The 26,938-nt window shown below is 36.1% G+C and overlaps 1 protein-coding gene across 5 annotated transcripts in view; it reads right to left on the reverse strand.

The window, feature by feature from the left end:
- Positions 1 to 26,938, reverse strand: part of ARHGAP29 (Rho GTPase activating protein 29) — a 73,130-nt gene that overhangs the window by 40,516 nt on the left and 5,676 nt on the right. The window contains exons 1-3 of one of the 5 annotated variants that reach the window (XM_082688732.1): positions 21,715 to 21,923; positions 16,102 to 16,338; positions 7,158 to 7,292 (exon numbers count right to left, since the gene is read on the reverse strand). In XM_082688732.1, coding sequence (XP_082544858.1) covers positions 7,158 to 7,292; positions 16,102 to 16,306 — 340 coding nt within the window. In that variant the 5' untranslated portion in view covers positions 16,307 to 16,338; positions 21,715 to 21,923. Of the gene's footprint in view, positions 1 to 5,137; positions 5,186 to 7,157; positions 7,293 to 16,101; positions 16,339 to 21,714; positions 21,924 to 26,938 lie in introns of those variants that run through there. The other 4 variants (XM_082688733.1, XM_082688734.1, XM_082688735.1 and 1 more) reach the window with 4 other exon arrangements.

Consider the following 26,938-nt stretch of genomic DNA (forward strand, 5'->3'; position numbering starts at 1 on the left):
GGAGATTTAAAAAGCAGTAACTGCGAATCCCCAAATGACAATTATCTGACCCATCTTCCTTTATCCTTACTTGAATGACGTTACAGCTATCGAATGAAAATTACTATTATTGCCCTTGCCTCCAATTCAGACGAGATCGGGCGCGTTCAGGGTGGTATGGCCGTAGACGCCTCCTTGCCTCCAATTCAAAATAGCCCTATATTCCTGGTATCTTTTCTCTTTTTTGCTTCTGCTCAGTGTTTCAAAGAAAAGTCTTTGGCTCCTTTCCAGTAATAAATCTTTCCACTCTCTCCTGCATTCTCCAAATCCTGTGCCACCTCCCTCCATAGTTTTATTATCTCCCACTCAATTGACACTTTTTCTCACACTATTAACATACTCAAATCTTTCCTCTGTAAAAAAAAAAAAACTTTCATTTTACCATATTTTCCTCTTAAAGCTACCATCCAATTTAACTCCCCCCACCCTGTTTTTTAACTGCCAAACCTCTATAAATAGGTTATGACTAAATTCACCAGGATTTGGCTTTTCATCCAGTCTAATGGGTATCAGAGATTGAAAAACTTTGCGTAAAGGGCTAGAAAGCAAATATTTTAGACTTTTCAAGACACATGGTATGCTGCAACTATTCCTAAAGGAGCCATACATAAATGAGATATGGTGATACATAAATAAGTAAGAGTGGCTGTGCTCTGATAAAGCTTTATTTACAAAACAGGCAGCAGGCCAGATTTGAGCCACCAGAAATAGTCTGCTCAGCCTGATTAAGAGGATGGGTTCTGAAGCCAGTCTGTCTAGGTTAAATCTTAAATCCTGTCCCCTACTAGGGACTTAACACAACTGCTCTGTGCCTCAGTCTCCTCATTTATAAAGTTGGGGACAACAATATGTATTTTGAGAACAGTTATAAAAATTGAATTAACTTAAAACAGAGCCTGTTACAAAGAAAATGCTCAATAAATGTTAGTTATTATTTTCACTTAACACCACTTAACAACACTGCCAACAAAAACATATTAGTCAAACTTGGAGACCTTTTTTCTTCTTCTGAGTTTTCATCTTACTTGTCCACTCTACAACTCTCAACAGCTCCACCACTTAATACACATACAATCTTGGACAAACCTCTCTATGTCCCAAGCTTCCTTATCTGCAAAATAAGGTTGAGAAATAACAGTATTGACCTGAAAAATTTGCTGTGAGGAAAAATGGGATAATCCATGCAGAGTTTAATGGTGTCTGGCATATAATGTCTGCTATTATTATTGCAAATATTAACCACTTTCTTCCATCTCAAAGTATTCTACACTCTTAGAAGCAATGTGTTTTAGTAACTAGAAGAAGTGGGGCTTCAGAATTTTGACCGGAGTTTGTATATAACCTCTACCACTCCTGGTGTTATTCTGAATACATCACCTCACTGCAATTTCTTCATCTGTAAAATAGCATATCATTGAAAGAAATGACTGAGAAAACAAATGTAAACCACCTAGAGTACAGTGCTTGGTAGACAGTAACATGAGTGCTGTCATGTTCTGTGTATCTATTGACAATCTTACTTTATATAGTCGTCCCCACCCAGCCTGCAGTTCTCTTTGGCTTTCTTCTTTATACACTATCTCCACAGAACTGTATCCACTTTATCAGACCTTTGAAGGAAATGAATCCTTAAAGTACCTTCCAGATCCACATTTCCAATGGTCTGTTTGATATATTCTTTCTCCTACTTTCTAGGCTTCACCCACCAGCATTACAACCTCAACATGTCCTACCTGAACCCTATCTCCCCTCCCTTCCATTCTGCCCTGCAAGCCTACTCTTTTCTCTACATTCCTTAGCTTATACCTTTGCTTTTAAAATACCTCTAAAATATTTCTTCCTTACCATTCCCACTGCCATTCAGTTCAAAAGGCCACATTTTACCTGTAGTCTGGATTATTTAACCACCTGCTAATTGGTGTTACTGTGTCCACTCCCTTCTCCCTATTAGCCATTCTTCAAAATGACATCAAAATTTTGCTCAAGGTTTAAATAACTGTCTCCCTTGAGCTCCAAATTAAGTCACAACAATAAGTACTAAGACATATTAAGTATCGCTTTAAGAAATCACATGAGTAGCTTTCAAACACACCATCTATTAGTGACTTTCAAACTTTTTTGACCACCACCTTCAGTAAGAAATACATATTATATCATGACCAAGTATTCCAAACACATACAATAGTTATTAGTTACATAACACCTCTGAAGTTTCAAAACATCCTTAAGTCTTATATAATGAGTGTTGCATTCTGATTTTTCTTTTCTATTCTCTTTTGTATTTTAAAAATGCTGGTTACAATCCACTAACTTGATGTCATACATCAGGACCTACTGTTTGCAAACCAATGAATTAAAAGATAAAATGTAGACAAATTTTCATCATATGCATAGGGGGAAAGACCAAAAAGCAGTATGGCTTACAAAATGAAAACTTTAAGTTGCTTCTGAGAAACACACAAAAGACCACCTGAAGAAATGAAATGTATACCATAGTTTCAGAAATGTTAAACATGTAACTTCTCCTTAATTTATAAATTGTAAGTTTATAAAATCATAAATTTTACTCATCATCCTCAAAATACCAATAGATTTTTTTAAATAGATTTTTTTTGAATTATATAAGCCAATTCAAAAGTCCTGATCAAAAAATAAAATCCTGAAAAAAAAGAGTAATGGGAAGAGGAGTTACCCCATCAGATACTAAAACATACTATACAACTTTATATAGTGTGGTATTGGCACATGACTAAACAAATCAATGGGGCATAAAGTAAGTCCCAAATGATATAACTATATATGACAGTTTAGTGTATTTATGATAAAAATGGCATCTCAGATCAGTGGGGAAAAGAATTATTTGATAAATTAGCTAGACATGTAGACAATCTAGAATGTATCAAGGACTTCAATTTAATAAGTGACACCAGGAAAACATTAAATGAAAACACACTGTAGAATGCTATTATAATCTCAGAGTGGGAAAGTCCTTCCTAATACCTAAAACCCAAGGACCATAAAAAGGACAGATACATTTAAATGCAAAAATAAAATACCATAAGCAAATCAAAAGATAAAGAAAATATGCAATTTATATCAAAGATTAAGGGCTAATTTCACTTATACAAAGTTTCTATAAATCAGTACTAGAAAAAAAGACCAACCACAAACACACACAAAAAAAGGGTAAAGAGGCAACTCACATAAAAGGATGTACAAATGGCTCTAAAACATAAAAACATACTCAACTGCACTCAAAATGAGGGAAATGCAAATCAATCTACACTGAGATGCCAATTTTTACTATTAGACTGGGTAACAAAGCTTGGTAACCAGCTCTGTTGGCAAAGGTGCAATAAATCAGCCTTCTCAGCACTGCTATCAGAATTGCAGAGTTCCCACAGAGGTTATTTAGCAATATAAAGAAAATAAATACAAATGAATATGGCTATTCATTGAAGCATTATTTGTAACAGAAAAAAAAATGGAAACAATCCAAATATCCATTAGTGATTAGTTAAATAAATTATAGCACATGAGCATAACAGATTACCATGCACCTTTGAAAAAAAAACAGAACAAATTCCAACAAAAGAATTAGGCAACCCTTTATGTACAGAACATAACTCAGAACAATGAGCAAGAAGCAGAATGCTACCATTCGGTAAAAAGGAGAGTAAAAAAAAGAACATATTGTATTGTTTACATAAAATAATGTCTCTAGAAAGATACACAAAAATCCAGTAGTAGTTGCGACTTATCTAGGTAAAGGAAAGGGTAGCCAAGCATCTGAGGTAGGAAAGACACTTCACTGCTGAATACTCTTTTATGCCATTTGCATTACGAATCATTTCAATGTACTGCCTATTAAAAATTTAAGTTTTCAAAACAGAAAGAAGACACAAAGCTCCTACAATTTCAGACACATAATCAAAGCTCATTTTTCTCTTTTGTTTCTCAGTTTTTAAATATAGTGCAAAATACAGAACACGAGAAACCTAAATGAACAGTCATATTAATTTAAATTACAAATAAGACTAACCGAAACAAATGTAAATAGTGAAAACACAAATACTTAAGTACATAATAAATTACTGAGTGAAGATGTCTTTTATCTACTTCAAAAATAAGCTGTATCTCTCTTACCATATTGCAAATATTTTGTCAGACTTAACTTCCTGCCTGGAAACAGGACGAGACACAGGAAATACAAATCACTACCAGAATAAATGAGTAAAGCTTTTTCTTTTAAAGTTTTTAATTTGATTTAAAGCTTAAAATTTTTCTTTAAAAATTATCAAAAAGGTAAATTCCATACTTAAAAAATAAGAGGAGTCAAGAGATTCCAATTTTATTCCAATGTATTTATGATGTACAGGAAGTGGACAGACTTTATTCATCCTGCAGTAGCACAAACAAAATTATACCTCCCTGATTCTAAAGTCATTCTGTATATCTTTTTTTTTAAATGTCTTAGTATACTTGCCAATTGCATCGACAGTTAAGATGTCCTCCTCAGCAAGTCATGTCATCTTTATTTTTTAAATGCAATCAGGGATTTAAGAAAAAATGATCTCCACATTCCAGACAGCTTTCTGATCCCAAGTTATAACAGCTTTTTTTTCTTTGAGTTTTCCCCATTTAAAATAGAAATAAAAATGCACTTTAATAGGTTTTTTGAAAATATTAAAATAGACAGCATATGCAAAACATCTAGACTGCCAAAGAACAGAGATTCAAAAATGGTTTCTGCCTCCCCCTTGTCTTTCCAGGGTTTGAAAATAATCATTAAAAGAAAAAATTAAGTAAGCTCTAATTTGACCTCGATTTTTCAGGTCACTGGATATTTTTCATTTTTAAACTCCCTTCACTTAGATGGTCTCAACAATAAGAGCAAGGAGGAAAGGTTTTATTTAAAAACATAAAATTACACCAAGGAAAAAACGATTTTTAAAATTTTCTGGTCTCATGCAGCCTTACTAAAACAGAATAAGCAAAGTAATCTTTTAAATTCCACCCAACACAAGAAAGATGGTAACAATAATCCCAAAGGTAAAGACAGTCCTAGTGGGAGATAATATTCAAAAGATAGCTTTACCTCAAAGGAAAAAAGATCTCCAAGGCAGCTGAGAGGCCACTTTCTTCGTTTGTTTCTGGAATGTGGACACCAACTATACACAGGCATACTCCTTCCCCAGGACATCCTGACTGCACACAATAGCTACTGACAACAATTGAATGAACTGTGGTCGCTATTTCCAAGCATGGAAATTTTACTATCTATAGACGCAAATTTCCCTATCTAAGTTAAACGGCACTTATAAACAGGCTATTTAAAAACAAATTTGGTTACTAAGCACATTTTTAAAAGTCACAACAAACTATTCATTTTTCCCATGTAAAGTCATCTACATGTTTTTTAATGCTTGAAATACAGAAAAAGAAACAAGGAAAAAGAACCACTCAAGCAAAATAAATCTATGTCAAAAAAGCAGAGGAAGTGGTTCTCAGGTATAGGGACCATATATTATTGACAAAGTTTTTATTTTCTTCTCCTGCCTCAGCCCTTGACACTTACTTGCCCTTGGCTTTCTCTAGATAGGAGTATGTGTTCCCCAACTGCATTAAGTTCTTCACATTCAGATTTCTTACAAAAGTGCTCTAGATCACAGTCCCCAACCTCCACCCACCCTAACCCAGGAAATGCCCACCGGACTCGGAACAGGTAATTCCCCTCCCCAAAGAATCCTTTCCTTTCTTTATTCAACCCCTGGTGAGTCACTTTCTATAGTTACTTTGCTTGAATTCAGATTACTTATCAGTGACATTTAATGCTGACAATCCCTTTCTAGAACCTCACACTCTTAAAATTCCATGACATCTTTCTCTAGACCATCTCCCTATTTCTTAGGTGTTTCTCAGGCTCCTCTATTTTCTCTCCATCCCTGGGACCTCACACTCAGCCTACACTTACTCTGCAAACTGTGGATTGGAGCTGCCCTCTTCCATTATCACCGATACACCAACAGCTTTCAAGTCCCTATCTTCAACTCCAAACTTCACATTAATCCTCAATATTCCACCTGTCCTGTTCCATCAAACCAGCACCCATCTCCTCTTCTATAACAACTACACTCCACCTCCATCACACTCCAGCTTCTTTGATCAGACTGGCAGCCCACATGCAGCCCCTTCTTTCTTTTTTTTTTTTTTAAGATTTTATTTATTTATCAGAGAGAAGGGGGGGGGGGAGAGCAAGCACAGGCAGACAGAATGGCAGGCAGAGGCAGAGGGAGAAGCAGGCTCCCCGCTGAGCAAGGAGCCCGATGTGGGACTCGATCCCAGAACGCTGGGATCATGACTTGAGCTGAAGGCAGCTGCTTAACCAGCTGAGTCACCCAGGCGACCCGCCGCTTATTTCTAACCATCTCGCTAACTGAACCCCCTGCCTCATTCTTCTCAAATACTTGCTGCACCTCAATCCTTCTTAAACACTACAGTCTGGAATATTAGATTCTAATAAAATAAAATATTTTTGGTGGCAAGTCATTTCATTAGAGGATAAATCCCAATCCTTGATTCTTTAGCACATGTAACATACGTGTGTGTGTGTGTGTGTGTGTCTGTACATCCATATATAATTTTAGTTTCATTTTTTTACCTTAAAAAAAAAAGATTCCAATTAAGTCTTTTTCTTTGTTTGGCTCCCTCTTTTAAGCGAAGTCACTACAAATGACCATTTTCCAGCAACAATTGTCCTTACAAAACAAAGATCTTTGTACACTAATAACCTACTTCAAAAGAGCATGCACTCTTTCAAAAAACTCAGAAATTTTCAATATCAGTTGTTTAGTTTATTTCAGTCATTATTTTCAAATTCCTTCCTGCTGAATGCAGTTTTAATTTTTGAAAGGAATAGAGTTTTAGGTGTGACCTAATGGGAATATCTACATACTGAAGTATACATAATTCCTACTGATATGCATACTGATGCCATGTGGGGAGGTGGCACTGTATTCATTATGGACCAAAATGTATTACTTAGACGCTTTCTGCCCACACCAACAGACTTTTTTTTTTTTTTTTTTACCAACAGACTTTTAATACATCTTTCTTACCTTTTACTTTTGCAGTAAGCATTTCTGCAGCATTTTGAAGATCAAGAGAATTGAGGTTCTGATGTTTATTCATTACAGATTTTAAAACATGGAGAAGTTCATCCAGACGTATATGAATAACTTCTTTAAAACAGTCTTAAAAGAAAAAAAAAAATATTTGTTTCCCAGACCAAGTTTCCGGAATGCAAACGATGAAAGACCATTTTGAAGCACACTTCAAATAAAAGCAGCGGCCCTGCAATGTTTGCCTACTGACATGTTCACTTGTATTTTTCACCATTGCAATTAAGCCTTCAAAAACTCTATAATCATTTTAAGTTGGTAAGGTTATGGTTATTTTAGCCCTACCTTTTTCAGTTTTCCCAGTTTCAACTGGGAAAACTGAATGCTCTGCAGATTGTGCCTTCCTTCCTAGCCCCCACCTGTCTGCCCCCAGCCTGCTCTGTTCATTTACAGCAACTCTGGTTAGATGCAGATGACATAATTTTATAAGCCTTATAAATAATGTAACTATATAATTTATCATCCAAACCAAAAACTTTAAGCAAGTGAAAAGGGGAGAGCTACTCCTCCTGCCAGCACCGAGAGGCATATTCCCGGATGGCCATCCTAGGTAAACAAGAAAGAATAATCACCCTAACTTTAAAATCCCTCAAGTAATCTTCAAAAGTCTGAAAAGATGACTACTTTAAATGTAACAATCTGATGTAATTTTCCTTTCTGTAACCTTATATAACCAGTGTTTAAATACAGTTAACATTTTTTAAATGCTTCCTATGTGGTAGGTACTGTTAAAAGCACTTAAAAGATATTATCTCATTAACTTTCACATCCAGATAATTTTAAAATACCCACTGTACAGATGAGAAAATTGAGGCACACTCAAGTTCACCAAGTTACTAAGCCGTGGGGACAGAATTTGAACTCAGTGAATATAATTCTAGAAGCCACGCTCTTAATGTTAGACTGCTTCCCCCTGAAATAGCTTAGAAAACAAAAATAATGTCATAATTATATAATTATTTCAGAAGTGTTGAAAAGATAACCATTAGAAATAAAAACTGTCTTTAGAATAAAAAACCAAAATGAAAAATTTTTGAATGAAAAAGCCATCATCCATCAAATATGCAATTCCTTAACTGTATTATCTTTTAGAAATGACACCGCTTAGGAACAAGCACACCTACCACCCTGAGCTTGGTTTCTACTACCATTCGCTAAAAAAGTATCAGGGCTCCTTAGAGAAATGGTTGATTCTAGGACTGGGGCAGAAAACGTGCAGGACAAGTTAGGTGCATCTAGTAGAGCCAGAAAGTAAGAGCTTAGCAAAAACTAACCCTCACACTGACTAAGGTACGTCAAGGGTACACAGAAGCCAACTGAGAGAGCTCCTAACGGCCAAAGCTAGAACAATTTGAGCAACAAATAAAGTAGTACTGGATTATAACTCAAAGTATAAAGTAAATATCCATTAGTTCATACTGACACAAATAAATGAACAAATTAGTGAGTGCAGGAAGAGATATATCTCTTGGATAGAAGAATGCCAAATAATTTATATAGATATTTTGTCCTCAAGTAGATGGAGCATGCATATAGTGACTTCCTTCCAAAGAGTAAAGTAGAGAAAGGGGGACAAAAAGAGTAACTTTAAAGTAAAGAAACTTTATTACTAAGACAGATGATCAAGGTTGACATTGAGTGATAAATCATGTTTCTAGAAATTATTCTTGATATGACCTGTGATGAAAATGGCACTTTATATCTGTTCCTCTCAACATCCCAATCCAATCATGAGAAAAACCTCAGATAAATTCTAATCAGGATGCATCCTACGAAATATCTAACCAGTATTCCTTAAAACCATCAGGGTCATCAAAAATGAGCTAAGTATGAGAAACTATCACAACCAAGGAGGGTCTGAGGAGACATGAGAATTAAATGTAATATGAAAGGATCCTAGAAGAAAAGAGGGACATTAGGAACAACTTACGGAAATATGAATAAAACTATGGGCTTTAATCAATAATAATGTATCATTATTATCAAATATTGGTTAACAGATGTACCATATTAATGTCAAGTTGTTAATAAATAAGAAAAACTGGGTATCAGAATATATGGGAACAGTCTGTATTATCTTCTCAATTTTTCTGTAAATCAAAAACTGTTTTAAGAATAGAGTCTATTTATTTATTTTTTAAACCAACATATAATACATATTTTTTTAAGATTTTATTTATTTATTTGACAAACAGAAATCACAAGTAGGCAGAGAGGCAGGCAGAGAGAGAGAGAGAGAGAGAGAGGGAGGGAAGCAGGCTCCCCAGGGAGCCTGATGCGGGGCTCAATCCCAGGACCCTGAGATCATGACCTGAGCCGAAGGCAGAGGTTTAACCCACTGAGCCACCCAGGCACCCCTGTATTGTTTGTTTCAGGGGTATACGTCCATGAATCATCAGTCTTACACAATTCACGGCACTCACCATAGTACATACCCTCCCCAATGTCCATAACACAGCCACCCTCTCCCTACACACACACCCTCCAGCAACCCTCAGTTTGTTTCCTGAGAAAGAGTCTCCTGTGGTTTGTCTCCCTGTCTGGTTTCACCTTGTTTCATTTTTCCCTCCTGAATAAAGTCTATCTAAAAAATAAAATACAGATGGGCAAGAGATACTAGGAATTTTATGTACTTTTGGAATTTTCCTGTAAAAATATATTAAATTATAAATGCATTTTTTAATTATAAAAGTTTCAAATGCTACAGAATATGCGCTATGCAGCTTAAAGAATAATCTGAAATGATCATTATCTGTTTCATCTGTTTCCTAACTGTGGATGTTATTTCATTTAGTAGGTTTACTTAGTTGAGACAATAAAGCTTAGTGGTTGGTTAAAAGCATTATCTCTAGAAGCAGACTGCCTGAATTTGAATTTCAGCTGCACGGTTCATCAACCTTGGGTGAGATACTTAACTTCTGCGTGCCTCAGTTTCCTCACCTATAAAAGGAAGACAATAGTAACTACTTCATAGTATTGTTGGATTCAATGACTTAAAACACATCATGCACTTGGAACACCCACCATAAATGTTTACAGCTATTTTTATTAGTTAAGGCAATGGTGGAAATAGGCTAATAACATAGGTTAGGTCTGAAATGGAACCTAGTACCTTTGAAATAAAAGAAACTTCTGGAAAATAATATAATTTGCATAGCTGTAAAAATAACATAATTATATTTTTCCTAGTTTTGCACTGCAAAGCCTATTGTTTTATATATACATATGTGCATATGCAATTACTATAATGTTTAGCCAAAATCTTAATACTAGTTATCTAGAAGAGTAAAACTCCAGTAACCCAATGTTTGCTTGTTTATCTACCATGCCTGTAATATGGTAATTTGAATTTTAATTTATTGTTTTATTCATTTGTGCCATTTATTTTCTGCTTCATTTAGCTTATCAAGTGAAAGCAGATTAGCCAGCTCCACTTTTTGGTTCTCATGCATTAACACAATACCACAGTGTTTATATTGCAAACACTTCATGGAAATGCTTAAGTAAATAAATGAAAAAACCATGGTGTTTTCCTTGCTTTAAAAAAACTGACAATAATTTTTAAAACCACTCTTGTTAATTTAGCTTAACCTCTCTGGGAAAGCAATGAAAACAAGGAGTTCATTTTATAACAGCAATGACTACTTCTCCAAGCACTGAGGGGCAGAAAAATTAAGTAATTTTCACTATTCTTTCTAGCCCAATTAAAAAGCCTTGCACCTTTCACATGCCCAAATGTTGAACTTCCTTGAATGGTGTTCTACCAGAAATGAGGCGGTACACTGCAGAGTTTAAGATTATTGTATGAACTAGAAGAACACTTATGAATCTGTTCTTTGGAATTAAGAACACATTATTCCCTAGGGGGACAACCATAAACCTGAAGTGGTATTTAAACAGCACATATGTTAACTACTAGTGTTGTATTTAAACACAGAAGAGTATAATACAGTGTATTATACTGTATAATACAGTATAATATAATATAATATAATACTGTATAATATAGTATAATACACTGTATAATACAGTGCCTTCAGCATTTTAAAATAAAATGTAAAATCTGGCCCTGTAACTATTCATAATGCATCTTAATGACACTGGATAGAAATCTAAAACTTCAAATTCCACATGTGCTACTTATATAAGACTACAGGGTAACCTCCTCCTGGAAATAAACAGTGGACAGAGAATCAACAAACTCTATCAGCTACTTTACCAAAGCATGAGTTTTCACAGACATCTGATGTCCCACATTAAACTCTTAATTTTTATTTGTAAATAAAAAGAGCAGAGACAAACTGTGTACCTACCTTACTTGTTACCACAGAGCTCTTTGGTAGATACTTATTTTCTCTAACCAGTTCCTTAAAAACTATGGCAACAGGAGCTTCATAGTCTCACTTTCACAAATTTCACAAATACCACATTTAAGAAAGTTACCATAAAACCCACATTTACAAAATCCTATAGACTAGTGGGAGGCAGATGTCCTCTAAAATGCATTATATGGGGGGCTCTTGGGTGGTTGAGTTGTCCAACTCTTGATTTTGGCTCAGGTCGTGATCTCAGAGTCATAAGATCAAGCCCCAGATGGGGCTCTGCACTCAGCAGGGAGTCTGCTTGAAATTCTCTCTCTCCCTCTCCATCTGTCCCCTGCCCCTACTTGCACTTGCATGCTCTCTCTCCCTTTCACTCTTAAATAAATAAATCTTTTTTATATAAAAATGTATTATATACTTGGAAAACAAATATTTAGTTGTCTTCTACAGCTCTGAACTCTTGATATTCAGAATGATGTACAATCTCCAACTCCAATCAAATTCTGAATCACAGAATTATGAAACTGGTAGCATCTGGTACAGCACCTCATTCTTAAATCATTAAATGACTGAGGCCATATTCCAAAACTAGTCAGTAGCAGAACAAGGCCTAGAACTTAGATAAAGTGATTCTCTTCATAGCTCTTTCTGCTATCCATTACTACCAATTTCATCAATTTGTATAGCCTGGCTGGAAACTGATCTGTTGGTTCAAATCAAAGGATAGCATTAAAGCTATGCACTCCAAAGACAAAGGGATTCTAAAAAGACCCCAAGAGTACCTATTTCTAAATAACATTTTGTTAAATTTGCTCCAGTAACAACTATTTCTAGGTTTCTTTAAGTGCTATAGAAATAAACAAATGTTTATAGCTCAAGAATTCATCTCAGTAGTCTTGAGACTGATAAAGGCCAAATGTCTATGCCAGCACTGTCCAACAGAAATTTCTGCAATGATGTAAATATTTATACCTTCACTGTTCAAAATGGTAGCCACTAGCCACATAAGAACTTGAAATGTGGGTACTACAACTGAAGAAATAAATTTTTTATTTAAATTTTTATTTAAATTTTATTTGAATTTTTTATTTAAAATAAAAAGTTATTTTTTTATTAGCCACATGTCTAGAGGTTACCATATTGGATACTGCAGGTCTACATAGTCCCCATCAAAAACAGAACTGGCTGATGAACTAATGAAGACGGAATGGTATTTTTTTAAAGTACCTGCCATGTGAAGCAGTTGAGATAGCATGGAAAGAACACACACCATTCTGCATTTATGACCTCTGGATTCCAAAAGAAATCACTATATATCAGCAATAAGAGGTTGATGAAATCATACAATCTATGTTATACATACAACTCATCTGTGAAATGGGGCTAAAACTACCGGTCTTTGTGGGTACTCTGATTAAACGGTGTTTGTATGTAAAAGCACTTTATAAAATGCAAAGCACCATATATAATTACGTATCATTCCTATAACAAGTTTCAAGGAAAGGAAAATGTGGCTATAAATCAATCATAAAGCTATTAATCTACGTGTAGCCTCAGAAATATGATTGAACACCTGAAGCAAGGGTCAAGTGATTTTTGCACATCATTGCCTCATGAAAGGTAACATATACAAAGAAAACGGTATTCAGATTATACCAAAAGGTGATTTAACTGTATACCTACACTCTTTATTTTTAAAAGCTAACTTTTTAGCTTTTTAACAGCCAGCTGACATGGTAATGAACAATGCCAGAAATCTGGCATCTTTCCTCTTAAGGAAGCAAAAGACAAAATATTGGCAATGCCACTGAAAAGTCTCCCTCACTCCAAAAGAAAAACAGTGAAACAGCTTTTTTCTGTCTGACCAGTTTATGAGTAGGGTGGTAGTAAACAACAGCAGAAGTTCTCAATACCCAGAAAACAAAAGTATGGCCTATGTCTAGTCTATAGGAACATATATAACAATACCATCTCAAGTAATTACAGAATTTTAAGCTTTTTACCTGCTTTCCTGAAGATTTTTTCTTGTGTGATTCTTGTAATAAAATTATTATGAGGAATAGTCTGATATTCTAACTAGCAGAAAATCATGATCAAAATTAAACATAAGCATATTACTTGTAGTATTATTTATAATGAGGTTAATTTATATATTTATATATGCTCCTTTGAGCATATATAATAGAAACAAAAAAATTTCTATCAACTCAAAATTAGTGTCAGATTTTAATAATAATGATCTGAAGATAGAAAACAAATTCTTGTTACATCCAAGATTTGAGATAGCATACATATATCCTTTTAACTCTGATTGAAGAACCAAACATTAAAATCAATCCAAAGGTAAATAATGAAAATTCTCTGGCCATGGCTTTCTAATGAGAGTTGGTTATCCAAAAGTTTTTAGATTTTTTAAATTAATTTACCAGTCATAAATGGCAAACTTTTTTACTATCAGCAATAAAATCAAGAATTTAAATTTTGAAGTACTGGTTTCCTTATTAAAAAGGACAATATCTTGAGGTGCCTGGGTGGCTCAGTTGGTTAAGTGTCTGACTCTTGATTTTGGCTCAGGTCGTGATCTCAGGATCTTGAGATTGAGCCCTGAGTGGTGCTCTGGGCTCAGTGGGGAGTCTGCTTGAGACTCTGTCTCCCTCTCCCTCTGTCTTCCCCTACCCTGGGTGTGCATGCATGCTCGCTCTCTCTCTCTCAAATAAATAAATCTTTTTTTTTTTTTAAGGGATAAGATCTTTATAAATTTTTAATAATAAATTTACATGAAAACTAGATTTCCATATGCATACTTTTATCTTAAGGGGCAGTCTCCTTTTGCCATCTTACTTAGAAATTTTCTCTTTTCTCAATTAGAATCAGCTTTCAATTCTCTCCTAGTCTCTGAATTATCTATTCACAAATTAAAATTCACTTAAAAAAACTGAAGATAAAGAGTTGTCCCACTTATTTTAAATTATCATCATTTAAAATCTGTGAGACAAGGGATAAATATGCAAGATCAGGATTTAAAGACGATGTTAATCTCCTGAGGAAAACAAAAACAAATAAAAATCTTAACTAAAAATTTTATTTGTATTAATGAACACTTAAATTGATAATTAAAGAAAACTGGATTTTACCCTAAATTGAGGTAAATGATTTGTCAACCAAGGCATCATTTTAAATTTTACTTTCAAAATTAACCCAGTTAATGAACTTACACCAAAAAGAATGACCTTTACTATATGTAAATTTAAAAACAAATTTAAAACAATTAACCCAGTTAAGAAAAGGGTTTATTTAAAACTATGCTTCTTTAAATAAATGGCAGATGGTATCATTTTGTTAAGAAATTTATTCCCAGTATAATGCTTAATATATTTAGAATACCTTCCCACAAGAAAAAGAAAACTTTATTACCATTTAATCAACCATAACTAAATTTCAAAATCAAGCTATTAAAATGAACAGGTGTATAGGTAACTTTTTAAAAATAATATTATATATAGTCTCAAAAACATGATTTATGTGATTGTTTTAAAGAAAATTCAAATACCAAAATTTTAAGGCTATAATTCAAGTCCAGTTGTTTTGGGCATTTCAAATTGAAAAGCAGGTTAGAAGTAAACTCTTAAAAGCAGCATTTAGTATAAGATATGATTTTAGTCTCCTTTCTAGAACATGTATCAGAAAATAAATATTTATCTTATACACAGAGAAAATATTTATTAAACTCTCATGTGTACGAAGACAAAAGAGGTCTCATATAAATAAAACTAGCAATATTCATTTTCTACATCCAGACCTACCATTATGAATATGGAAACGAACTACTATTTATCACAAAAGGATAGGGGCTGTATCTTTCTTATCACTACCATCAAATCTGAACATAAAACAGGCATTAAAAGTTAAAAGCCTTAGGGACTAAAATCAACTTGGGGAACACAGATGTCTGTAGTTCTTTACTTTAAGAGAATAAAGTTTGCTCCATTACCTATTTCTAACTAAACAGAGAATAAATTCTGTGATTATCACTTAATTGAAGAATAGGTTATATAACAGCAAAACAGAATTAAGTGTGACTTTTGAGAAAAAAAATTTTCACTCAAATGCAGTGATTCTAGATTAAGTTTTAGGAACAATGTAGAAAACTGAATCAAGGCAGAAGGATCAAAAATATAAATAATAAACATTAGTCTGCTTCTTAAAGAATAATCAAGGCATTGCATTACCATTAACAAGAACGTTAAAATTCCAACAATCTAAAATTTTCTCATGTCAAATAGGCCTAACCGCTAAGAACCAAAGACTGAGTTTTGTTTTTTGTATGCTTATTCCCTCACACTTACCAAAGTTTCTATATGTATTGTACTGTATCTGATAATAAAATAGCTTGCACCATAACATCAAACATCAAACATTTTGGGGGGAAAAGGTCATAAAGTAACTAAAGCAGAATACCCTGTTCCTACCACTGTGTACGTGTTTATCTGCAGCTAGGCTGGCATTTAAAATTTAACAAACTATCCAGTAAGAATGTTAAAAGAAAATCGTTGACAAACCTGAAAGAATAGCTTCTTTCAAATATAGTAACATATGCGAGAACTTCCTGATATCATTCACCAACTCCTTGATGTAATCCGGATCAAAAATGGAATTGGAACTTATGGACTTGAGCCCCATTTCAGGAGTTGTAACATCTGTGGAGAGTTGGCCTGATGACAAAATACGTTTTTTCTTTGTCTTTTTCTGTTTGTGAGCAATCATCCTTCCACAGAACAGTCAGAAAAACTGAAATCCTTTAAGTGGAAGGGAGAAAAAACAAGAGAAAAACACAAATACCACATCAAACAGAGGAAACATCAGACTAGGTTTCCACAAACACCCCACAGCCCACCTCAGTATTTTATTAACAACAAACACGGTCCTACCAGTTTATTTATTAAATGCCAGTCATCTTGACAACTCTGTAATAGGCAAACTACTTGTCTCTTCATTTCACAAATAAGCAACCTAAGCTTTGGGGGTTAAATCATTTGTCTAAGCTCTCTGCTAAAAGATGATGAACTGGTACATAAAACCCAGATCTGTCTAGTTGCCAAAATCCATTCTCTTAATTAATAACTTCCTCTTAACTCCTAGGGTACAGAATTCTTTTAATTGTAAGTCGTTTTGAAAAGTCACTTGGCAGAACATACTCTATCTCCATGATATCAGCTTCAAAAATAAAGATGCAATATGAGCTCCAACAAAAGAAAAGACCTATTTTCAAAATCCCCTCTATCATTTACAATGTCTGTCCTGACAAGCTGTTACATCACTTCATTTTGGTATGCTCATTTATAAAATAGGAATACCATTCTGACAATACCTACTTTATGAGATTATTGTAAACATTAAAAGAGACAGAAATATAGAAGTGTCTGACACATAAAAGTTCAATTACAGTTAGTTCTTAATAATAATGCATACATACACACACATGCATACACATCCCAGGTTATCAGGTTTCAGCAAAAATAATTTTCTGTTGAAAAGAAGTTCTAAAGGTGCCTACAAATCTGATATATCCTGATTGCATGAACAAATAAATGTATGAATATCAGAGCAATATTTTCGGTAATTTAAAGATGGTATAGTAAAAATACTATCTTTTGAAATGAGAAAGGTTTAAACTTAACTTCTGGTTCAATACTTTCTAAATGTGTGACCTGTATAATTTTGCTTACAGGCTGTGTGAGAATTAAAAGGGGACAGAAAATTAAAAGACTTCACAATGAAAACATTTAATCCTGGCACACAGTTGAAACTCAGAAAATCTTAGTTTGTTTCTGCTTCATCCATTTTACCCTTCCAGAACTGAAAGTCCTAATTTTGTCTGCATTTCTTGAATCAAAAAGGAAATTACTGGAGGAATTAAGTTAGCACAACACTTAAACATTTTTCAAATATTTCATCTTCAATATTTTGATACTTTCTAATGGTAGAATTACTAAGAACTGTGAAACTTACAGTAGGAAGTTTTACATAATATTCACTTCCAGGTCACGTGTAAGATATATTATTGTATCATTTATTCTTTCCTATACCTCACCCAACTCTCTAGATTTTTTTCACTTCCTAATCTACAGTATCTTTAATCTATCTACTTCTGCCTGTACTACCATACTAGGTGAATTACCACCATTTCTTATATGAGCTATTGGAACTGATTTTCTAATGATCTCTCCACATCCATTCTTATCCTATTCCAAATGTAGCGAGTACACTTTTCAGAACATGAATCCCAACATGTCATTTCTCTGCTCAAAACCCCTCCAGAGGACAAGTGAGAATCTACTGAGAACTCTAAGGCACAACATGAGAAGGGGCCCCTACTTACCTCTGCAATGTCATCTGGAGCCATAATTCCTACTGGACACTCTCAACATTCCTGCCACACACACTCCCTCCTCATTTTCCAACAGTATTTGTTTACTATGCCCCACAGTAGGAAATAATTTCACATCATGAGCCAGTATACACATTAAGTATGTTATGATTTTGTGTGGTTGTATGCTGGAAAGCATAAAACAGATTCTGGCTAAGGAAACAGGTGATAAACCAGATGTTTTCTATCCTATACCATTTCATTTTTTAAAATGCGGCTTGCAGCCCATCAGAATGGTTTCATACTCGTAATGGGTCATGGACCTACAACTAGAAAAACAGACTATTTGATTCAGGGTCCTGTCTATATACAGTTCCACTTGCCTGGACTACTCCTTCCCCTTTGTTTACTAATTCTGACCTCAACTCAAAGATTACTTCCTCAAAGAAATCTTCCTGGACCATCATGCCCCTGTAACAATTAACATCAAACTAGAACAGAATCTCCTGCTAGATGCATTACAGCACCTTATACTTTTCATCAATGCACTTTTCAAAGTTCAAATAGATGATTCATGTTTTCCTATCTAGATTATAATCCCAGGGAAATCAAGACCATGTCAGTTTGCTACCCATGTGTTCCCTGCTACAGCACAGTGCTTGGCACATAAGGGAAGAACTACTCAAAACTATTTGCAGAGTAAATGAATCTGCAGAATGAACACTGAACTTACAAGGTTGTAAAGTTGCAATTAATGTTTACAGAAACAAAGAAGGTTAACTTTGGATTGTTGCTCTGTTTTAAATGGAAAATATATATGGATTTTCAAGAAATCTGTCTATAAAACAATATAAAAGAAGAAAAAGAAAAAAACAAGTCTATAAAGCTGATAAAGGCAAGACTGCATAAAACTGGAATCAAAGTTGGATTTCTGTTCTTGTTTCTCTACTTCTGACAAGACTTCTCTACTTCTCCAATAGCTTTCAGTGCTGCTTTATTAAATATTTTTGTTAATCTCAAATTATTTCTGAAAATGTAATTTCTACCTTTAAGCTAGTTCCAAACCTATCTAACATTAATCCTTAAATGTGTAGATAATTTCTAAAATGAGCCCAGAACAATTTTTTAGTACAATTATTATACCTAAGTCTCCCCAACAACAATAAAAACAAAACACTCAACTTATTTGGGCAGTTCTTTTACAAATCACTCATTGAGAAGACTATTCCTAACTTAACACTTTTGTAGCTTACTTAATTAAAGTCATTCTGATTAATTTTGACAGCTTTTAGTTTGGTAAATTAGATCACTGGTCATTGTCACTGGAAAAAAGATGGTTATTAAAAATGTGTATCATAAGTTTCAAATAAAACAATTCACTTATCTAAGCAATTCACCTATTTTACCATCTTCATAATGTCAAATTAGTAACCCAAAGTTGTAAAAAGTATTTCAAAAATGCCTAAACATTTTTACTCAAGAGTAAGAAAATCTATAAGCAAACAAAACGTGAACGGGGGGCGGGGGGGAGGAGGAACTAGAAAGGATTATACTCTATCTCTAGTCTGCATTATTGTGAGTAATGTACTAACTTTGTTATATATACTTAACTATTTTTCCTACTGGAAATGAAAAAAGGAAACACGACAATTGAAAAAAATTTTTAAATAACAGAATTAATCCAAGTTTTCAAAAAACTGAACTATAATAGAGGAAAATTTGGAGGATAGACACTTTCCCAGATCATCCACACTACCTTCCTGTGTCCCAAAATGAATATCCTCTAGTTGGTGTTAATGTAAAATGTAGTTACTAACATATTGCAACCGGCAATTTAATTAAATGAGGTAATAATATGGAAAGCACTTAACATTGTGCCTGGTTCATTATGAAGACTCAGTAACTTAACCATTATTATTAGCTGTGCTTAACTGTGAGAGATTGTTTTTTGTTAAATACACGTAGGTAATGAACAAGATTTGGCTACACCACAATATATCTGTAGATTGTGAGCAAGAAATACAGCACTGGAAACAATTCCAGAAACTTAGCTGACTTCATCGAAACCTACTAAATGGCTTCCAAGTGAAGTTTGAACCATGCAAACAGACCATTGAGCAAAGTATTTGTGAAACTCTCCAAAATCTCATGCATCTCTTCCAACTCCAAACCATCAACATTAAAAATGTGTTTTATCCACTTAGCAAAGAACTTTGCTAAGGTAAAAGAATATTACTACACAAAACTACTTTCTCTATATGTTTTTAATTCTAAGTAATATGTGCATTAGAAATGTGAACACTAACTTCCCAATACTCTGTAATGTGACTCTCCCAAGACTTGAGCAGCCTGTGTTAATCAAACGTCCCATGCTACATGCATATCCTCCCCCAAACACATCATTATATAAGTACTTTCATTTTAGGCACTGGGCTAATTAGTTTTTAAAACTGCCCCAGATATCTACTTAATAGTTCCCATCTAACTATTCCTACCTCAAGAAAAATTGCCAGATATTTCAGAAATCTATTTCAGCACAATTTCTGATTTGGTAAGAATCTAATTAAAGACGCTTTTAAAAAATCAGAAAAATTAATCCTGGAGGTCTTTGATTATAGTTTTGTAAAGCTCTCCCTACAAAAACAGCATACAGGCAAGTCAAAAAGTTTTATCAATAAAATGCAAATAATTGTAATTTCTAAAGAAAGGCACGCAGTGCACATACACTTCATTCCTGTGCACTTAGAACCTAGCACGTTTAAAAAAGAGGAAGCTGCCCAACCTCCCACGCCTCCAGAATGTCTAGCATTCCTGGCAGGCAGGGCTCTCTCTTGACCAGCCAAAACTACCCCATGCCAAAGAGCACGCTCCCCATCCCCGTATTTAAATACCGAGTAGGGAAACGGAGCAACCAAAAAAGGGCAGCGTACATGGAGAGTGCCAGAGGAGTGATACGGTCACCAAGACAGGTGGAAAAAGGGGAACGGGCGCCCAGCTCCTGCGTTTAGCAGCTAACAGTCCTGCCGCCCCCCACAAAGGGTGCGAGGCCAATTCCTTCTTGCCAAAGAGAGTAAAATAAGATTAACATGGAGACAAGAGGCTCAGTCACTAGGGTTCTTGAGCTCACCCGTTAAAAGGAAATCTAACAGTCAAGCCCCAAACACATCCACAACGGAATTGGAAAAACCAGTGACACTGAGGCCTCGGAACGAAAGAGCTCCTCCTCAGCCCAAAAGAGAGAGGCGAGGAGAACAACGCACCACGGAAATTCTAAAACGTCTCCGGAATGGAACCCAGCTGAAGTGAGGACTGTAGTCAGGACAGGTGGGAGTGGGGCGGGTCAGAGCTAAGACGACTCGCTAGCGGTCAGGAGCACACAAGAGCCTCAGTTTAAACCCGAACTCTGACAATTACTAGCCCGTGTGCTCCAGCAGGTTAACCTCATCTTCCCCGTGTAAAAAATAACTTAAATAATCACGGACCTGTTGCGAGGGTTAAAGAAGTTAAAATGTGGAGCAGTCTTAGAACAGTACGTGGACGATGGGACTTGTTACTTGTTTGCTTTAATTTTAATCATCATCTGTTTTGGGAAGGCGCTCGCGGCCGCCAGGCGCGCCGTTCGCACCGTCAGACCCCTCCCGGACGACCACGAGCACCGAGGCCAGGAGCCCGACCCCCAGCGCAGCCCGCCGCCTCCCCGGCTCGGGGTCGCCGCATGGGCCACCCACACCCTAGACCGCAACCCGCCCGCCGCACCGAGGACCACCCCAGCCCCGAGCCCCAGCCGCCGCAGCCCCACACTCACCGCGGCGCTCCATCCTGCGTCCCGGACGCGGACGCCCGCCCAACACTCACGGCCGCCGCCGCCTCCGCCGAGGGCTGGAGCTCGCCGCCCCCATCCCCCACGACCCGCGGACGCCCGGCCAAGCCGCCACCGCCGCCACCGCCACCACCGCCACCACCGCCACCACCGCCGCCGCCTCTCCAGCAGCTTCGGCCACCACCGCGCCGCCCCGTTTGCTCCGCCCCCCGGCCTCGCACCTCCCGCCCGGCCGCGGCCCGCCCCCTGGGGCCCAGCCCATTGGCCCGCGCGCCCGAGCGGGGCGGAGCTCCGGCGTCAGGCCGCAGGTGGGGGCGGCTGCCGGCTCCAACACGCGGAGCGCGGGTTGTCAGAGGCACTCCAGCGGGCAGGCTATCCCCAACATTGCAGGACGTGTTAGCCACTGTGTGGGGCTCGAGGCACGACGGGCGGAGCGAACCTCAGGCACGAGTCACCTGATGACTTCATCTGGCTAACAGGAGTTTCTCAAATGAGCAATCTACATTTCTTATAAGGTACTTCTTTTGATCACCTGTTCCTCCCTCATCAAGGCCTTTAAGAAAACAAAAACAAAAACAAGACCTCATACCGGCAAAGTGTAACACAGGCCTGGCTCAGCTTCCCTCTGTAGCGGGTAGTATTTCCCACTTAGACCTATATTACTTTCTTAAGCTTCTCTCTCAAAACTCACTCAGAATGAGAAAAATGTCTGAGAAGGATGGAACAATTAAGGAAAGCATCAGGGGCCCAAAGCACGTAAGCCTCCATATCATACACACTAGAACAAGCAATGTCCTTTGTGTCTGTGTTGGAACAGTGAGAAAAACCTGATGGAGAAACAGAGGGCACATGGGGCAGGAGACTGTGGGTAATGGTGAAGACAGAAAAATTATCACCATGGGAGAAAGCAGAAAAAGACATAGGAGAGTGTGAAGAGGAAAAGGAGAAAGAGAATAGGGGTGCAGACATAGCAGGAGGCAAAATCAAGGAAGGCAGAAAAAGGTGATGACAGAGAAAACAGGAATGAGAAATAAAAGAGAGAAGGGAGACACTACCTACTTACAGAAAAAAATAATGAGCCTGATAAAGCCAACAAGTAGTGAGAAAAGGAGAAACTAATTGACAAAGAGAAGAGGAACATCTTTGAATCCTTACATGAAAAACAATGTTAGTGAAATAAAACAAATGTGGTCCCTCAGATGCTACTTGGGAAAGATAAATATGAAAATGCTCAGCTACTTGGCTACTTTAGCTGCAAACTGGATTTTTCAAACTCAACCTATACACATTTACCCCTTCAAACCCCCAAAACAACAGTACCAAGGACATGTCACAGATACTCAGGAAATGTCAAAACCAAACTATCCTTCTAAGCATACCTAAAAAGAAAAATGCACCATCGCAGAAGCTGATGCCTTACACAGAAACAAACTAGTAAGAGGAGAGGTCAGGAGTCCCCAGGCCAAAAGGGGACTGAATGAAGCAGTGCAACCCTGATTAAATCATAAGACTTTGGGGAAGAAATGTGAGGTACCCATGCAACCTCAAACATCCCCTTACATCCATTTTAAATGATATAAATTACTTTGTGCTATCTTATCTACCATTCCCTTAATAAGGAATATTGTGTTCCTTGTTGAGGTGGAGCTTGCAATGTCACAGACAATGTCTTGAATAAGGTCCTGTTGGGAAGAAAGGGTATGTGGGGATAAGGTAGTAGGATGATAGAAACAGTAAGGAGCACACAGGAGGGAGGGAGAGAAAAAATGGAGAAAGAGAGACCAAGAGGTGAGAAGGTGAGAAGCAATTGTGGAGAAGAGAGAAAGGCAGAGAGAAAAAGATACAGAGACAAGTGCAGGCAAAAATAAGATGAGACAGTAAAGAGAAGAGAGATAAAAAGTGATAGGGAGAAAGAGATTGAGACTACCCACTGACAGAGAAAGGGAAGAGGGACACCTTTCACAGTTCTAAGGAAGTGAAGTCAGTCAGGCCCCTATGTTGTTACATGAAAAAAGAAAAATATAAGAACCCCAGGCTCCCTGATTACTGAACTCTAAAATTATTTTTGCAGACTTAATTTTTAAAAACATATCCATTAAATCTTAAACATAACCATACCAAGTTCAAAAGCACTAGAAATGATGAAGATACCTAACATCTTCAAACTCCACTGGAGGAGAATGATACTCCATGGACACTCACCATGGAAACCACTGATGACTAAACTAAAGGACATCAATGGGGAAAGAGGAAAGAATTCTCAAGGCCAATAAGGGTAGGGGCAGGACAATCCTCAGGGCACTTGCAAGAGGAAAGTCTGCTCCTCAGATCTGTTCTGGGTTAATCTCAAGTCCTTCCCACCAGATCTACCTCTATACCATCTCAAAACATAACTATCATGCATAGAACCTGACAGAGGGTGGGTCTTCGATGAATGTTAGTTAAACTATAAGTAAGGTTATCTGAGGGAAATTTTTGAGAAGTCTCTCAATCTCAATCCTTTTACATTTTTAAAAAATACATTAATTATCTTTCATCTTCTCCATGCTTGTTCCTTAGTAAGGAGGATAATGACATTTGGAAACATTTGAAAAAATGGTAGTTCACCTTAAAATTAAAAGGGTTATGTTATTAATTCTCCCAACTTGCATTTTGTTTTAAGTAATTTTATATCACATAAATAATATCTTTCTGGAAGTTCAGAATTCTTAGTTTATAATTAAAGTGTAAAATGCTACCAAAAAGAAAAAACAATTAACCCATCTGTGTATCTATTGTAGAAGTCCAACATCTTAAAATATTCAATGAGTTGCAGAAAAAAATTTATGAAAGCAATATATAATTGAAAATGAACTGTTTTTTACCAATTTACATTATCCTCATTATTTTTTCCTTCTGAAACAGAAACTAACACCCCCTATAATGTTGCTCTTGAGTCAACTGTTCTATAAAGCCTCCAACTGCTTGTTAAAAATCTTTTTCATGTATTCTCTGCAGTGTTAACTAGCCAACATTGTTATTTTTGCTAGGTAGATACCTTCATATTCTTGAAGTTGTTTCTGAGGTTTAGGTAGGCTACTTTCCATAACAGAACATGGATCTAAAAACATTCTAAAATTTCTGGTTGTCACAACTGGGGAGGGGGTTGTACTGACATCTAGTGGGTAGAGGACAGAGATGCTGCTAAAACATCCTACTTGCACAGGAGAGCACCTCCCCCCCCTCCGACCCCCCCCCCCCCCCCCACTGCAACTAAGCCTAAACACCACCATTCCTAGCAGAGTTATCAGGCCCAAATAGTGTCAAGTTTAAGAAATAAAGTCAAAGTTGAGAAATTCTGCTCTAGGCCTAAATACTACTTTCTAAGCAATATGTAAACATGCTAAATTATATCACAGGATGCACCCAGCAAAATCTAGACTGTGGGTCATTTTGTAGAGCAAATAACACAATTTTTTAAATAAATTACAAGGAAAAAGAAAAAAATCTTTAGATTAAAAAAGCCTTAAATTTTTAGATACATCAAGCACAGAAATGAGTCCAGACTTGCCCTTCCACTATATTCTTTTCAGAACTGGACTACAGACAGCATAGAACTATGATCCTTGAGGTATGGGATCACACAAACAAATGAAGTAGGCCTTCAACTGCCCCAACCTTCTGCCTGGAGGCACATTCTAGACCATGGCACAGGAAGTAGAAAGACAAGCAGAGCAGACTAGGGCAGCTGGAATCTGCAGGACAAAGTACCAAAGAGGAAAGAGGTAGGCAAAGGATGAGCTCCAGAAATTTGCACAGGCAATTCCTTAATTCTCTTGCTGAATACAAAGCCACAAATGTGTGGATGAAATCCCACCAGGGATAGGCAAAGAATTTCCAGAGAACTGTAACTGAACAATTCCCAGGGCTCCCACAGGGCTGAAAGACTTCAGAGTTTTCATCAGCCAGAGTTGAGAGACCTGATGAAACTGAAGAAGAAGTCCCAAAACAGCATGTGTTATTAGCATATCTAAGTCAGACCTAACAAATATGGTATTCTGGCTTCACCCCAAAGAAGCTTTAGAAGAATCTTTAAATCCTATGAACTTAAAAAATTCATATTTAAAACAAAAGTAATAATGATGTGTTGTGTCATTCACAACATATACAGAAGTAAAATATATGACAATAGCACACAGGAGGGAAATGAAACTATACAATAAGGTTCGTACATTATATAAAATAGCATAATATTGTTTGAAGGTGTATATCATAAGAAGAAAAAATAATAAGAGGAAGCTAAAAATGTATATTAAAACCCTTATATATACACTTAGGAAGCCAACAGAGAACATAAGAGTAATTTTAAGGAAATAATCCAAAAGAAGGCAGGACAAGAATAAAAATAGAGGAAAAAAAAACCAAACAGATGAGACAGATTAAAAACAAAAAGTGAGAGGATAAACCTAAGCCCAATCATAGCAATAATTACGCTAAATATAAATACTCTAAATAGCCCTATAAAAAGGCAGAGATTATAAAAATGAATAGAAAAATAAAAATCAACCACATACTGCCTATAAGAAATAGACTTGAAATAAATTGAAAGCAAAACACCAGAAAAAGATACATCATGCAAATCAAAAGAAAGAAGTAACTCTATTATAGTGGAAAAGGAGTTTTACCAGGGATAGAATATCATAATGATAAAGAATCAATTAGTCAGAAAGACATAATCCTACAAATTTTTGCACCTAAAAAAATCAATTAATCATAAAGACATAATCCTACAAATTTCTGCAACTAAAAAGAGCTCCAGAATACATGAGGCAAAACTGACAGAAATGTGGGGAAAAACAGAAATCCCATTGATAGTTAAGATTTCAACATTCCTCTTTCATAAACTGATAGACAATCTGTAAGGATATATAAAGGTGAACAATACCATCAACCAACTTGACCTGATAGACATAAATAACCACCCAACAACAGCAGGGTATATGTTCTATTCAAATGCACATAAAATATTCACTAAGTCAGACCATACATGGGACCATTTGACAAGTCCCAATAAATTTAAGGGGACTGAAATCATATAGGTCATATTCTCTGAGCCAAACAAAATTAAATTTGGAATTAATAACAGTAAATAATAGGGATATCCCCAAATAATTGGAAATTATAAAATATACTTTTAGATAATATTTTGAACTGAATGAAAATGAGAACA

This window comes from Mustela nivalis, assembly GCF_964662115.1.
Source record: "Mustela nivalis genome assembly, chromosome: 10".
Lineage (NCBI taxonomy): Eukaryota > Metazoa > Chordata > Mammalia > Carnivora > Mustelidae > Mustela > Mustela nivalis.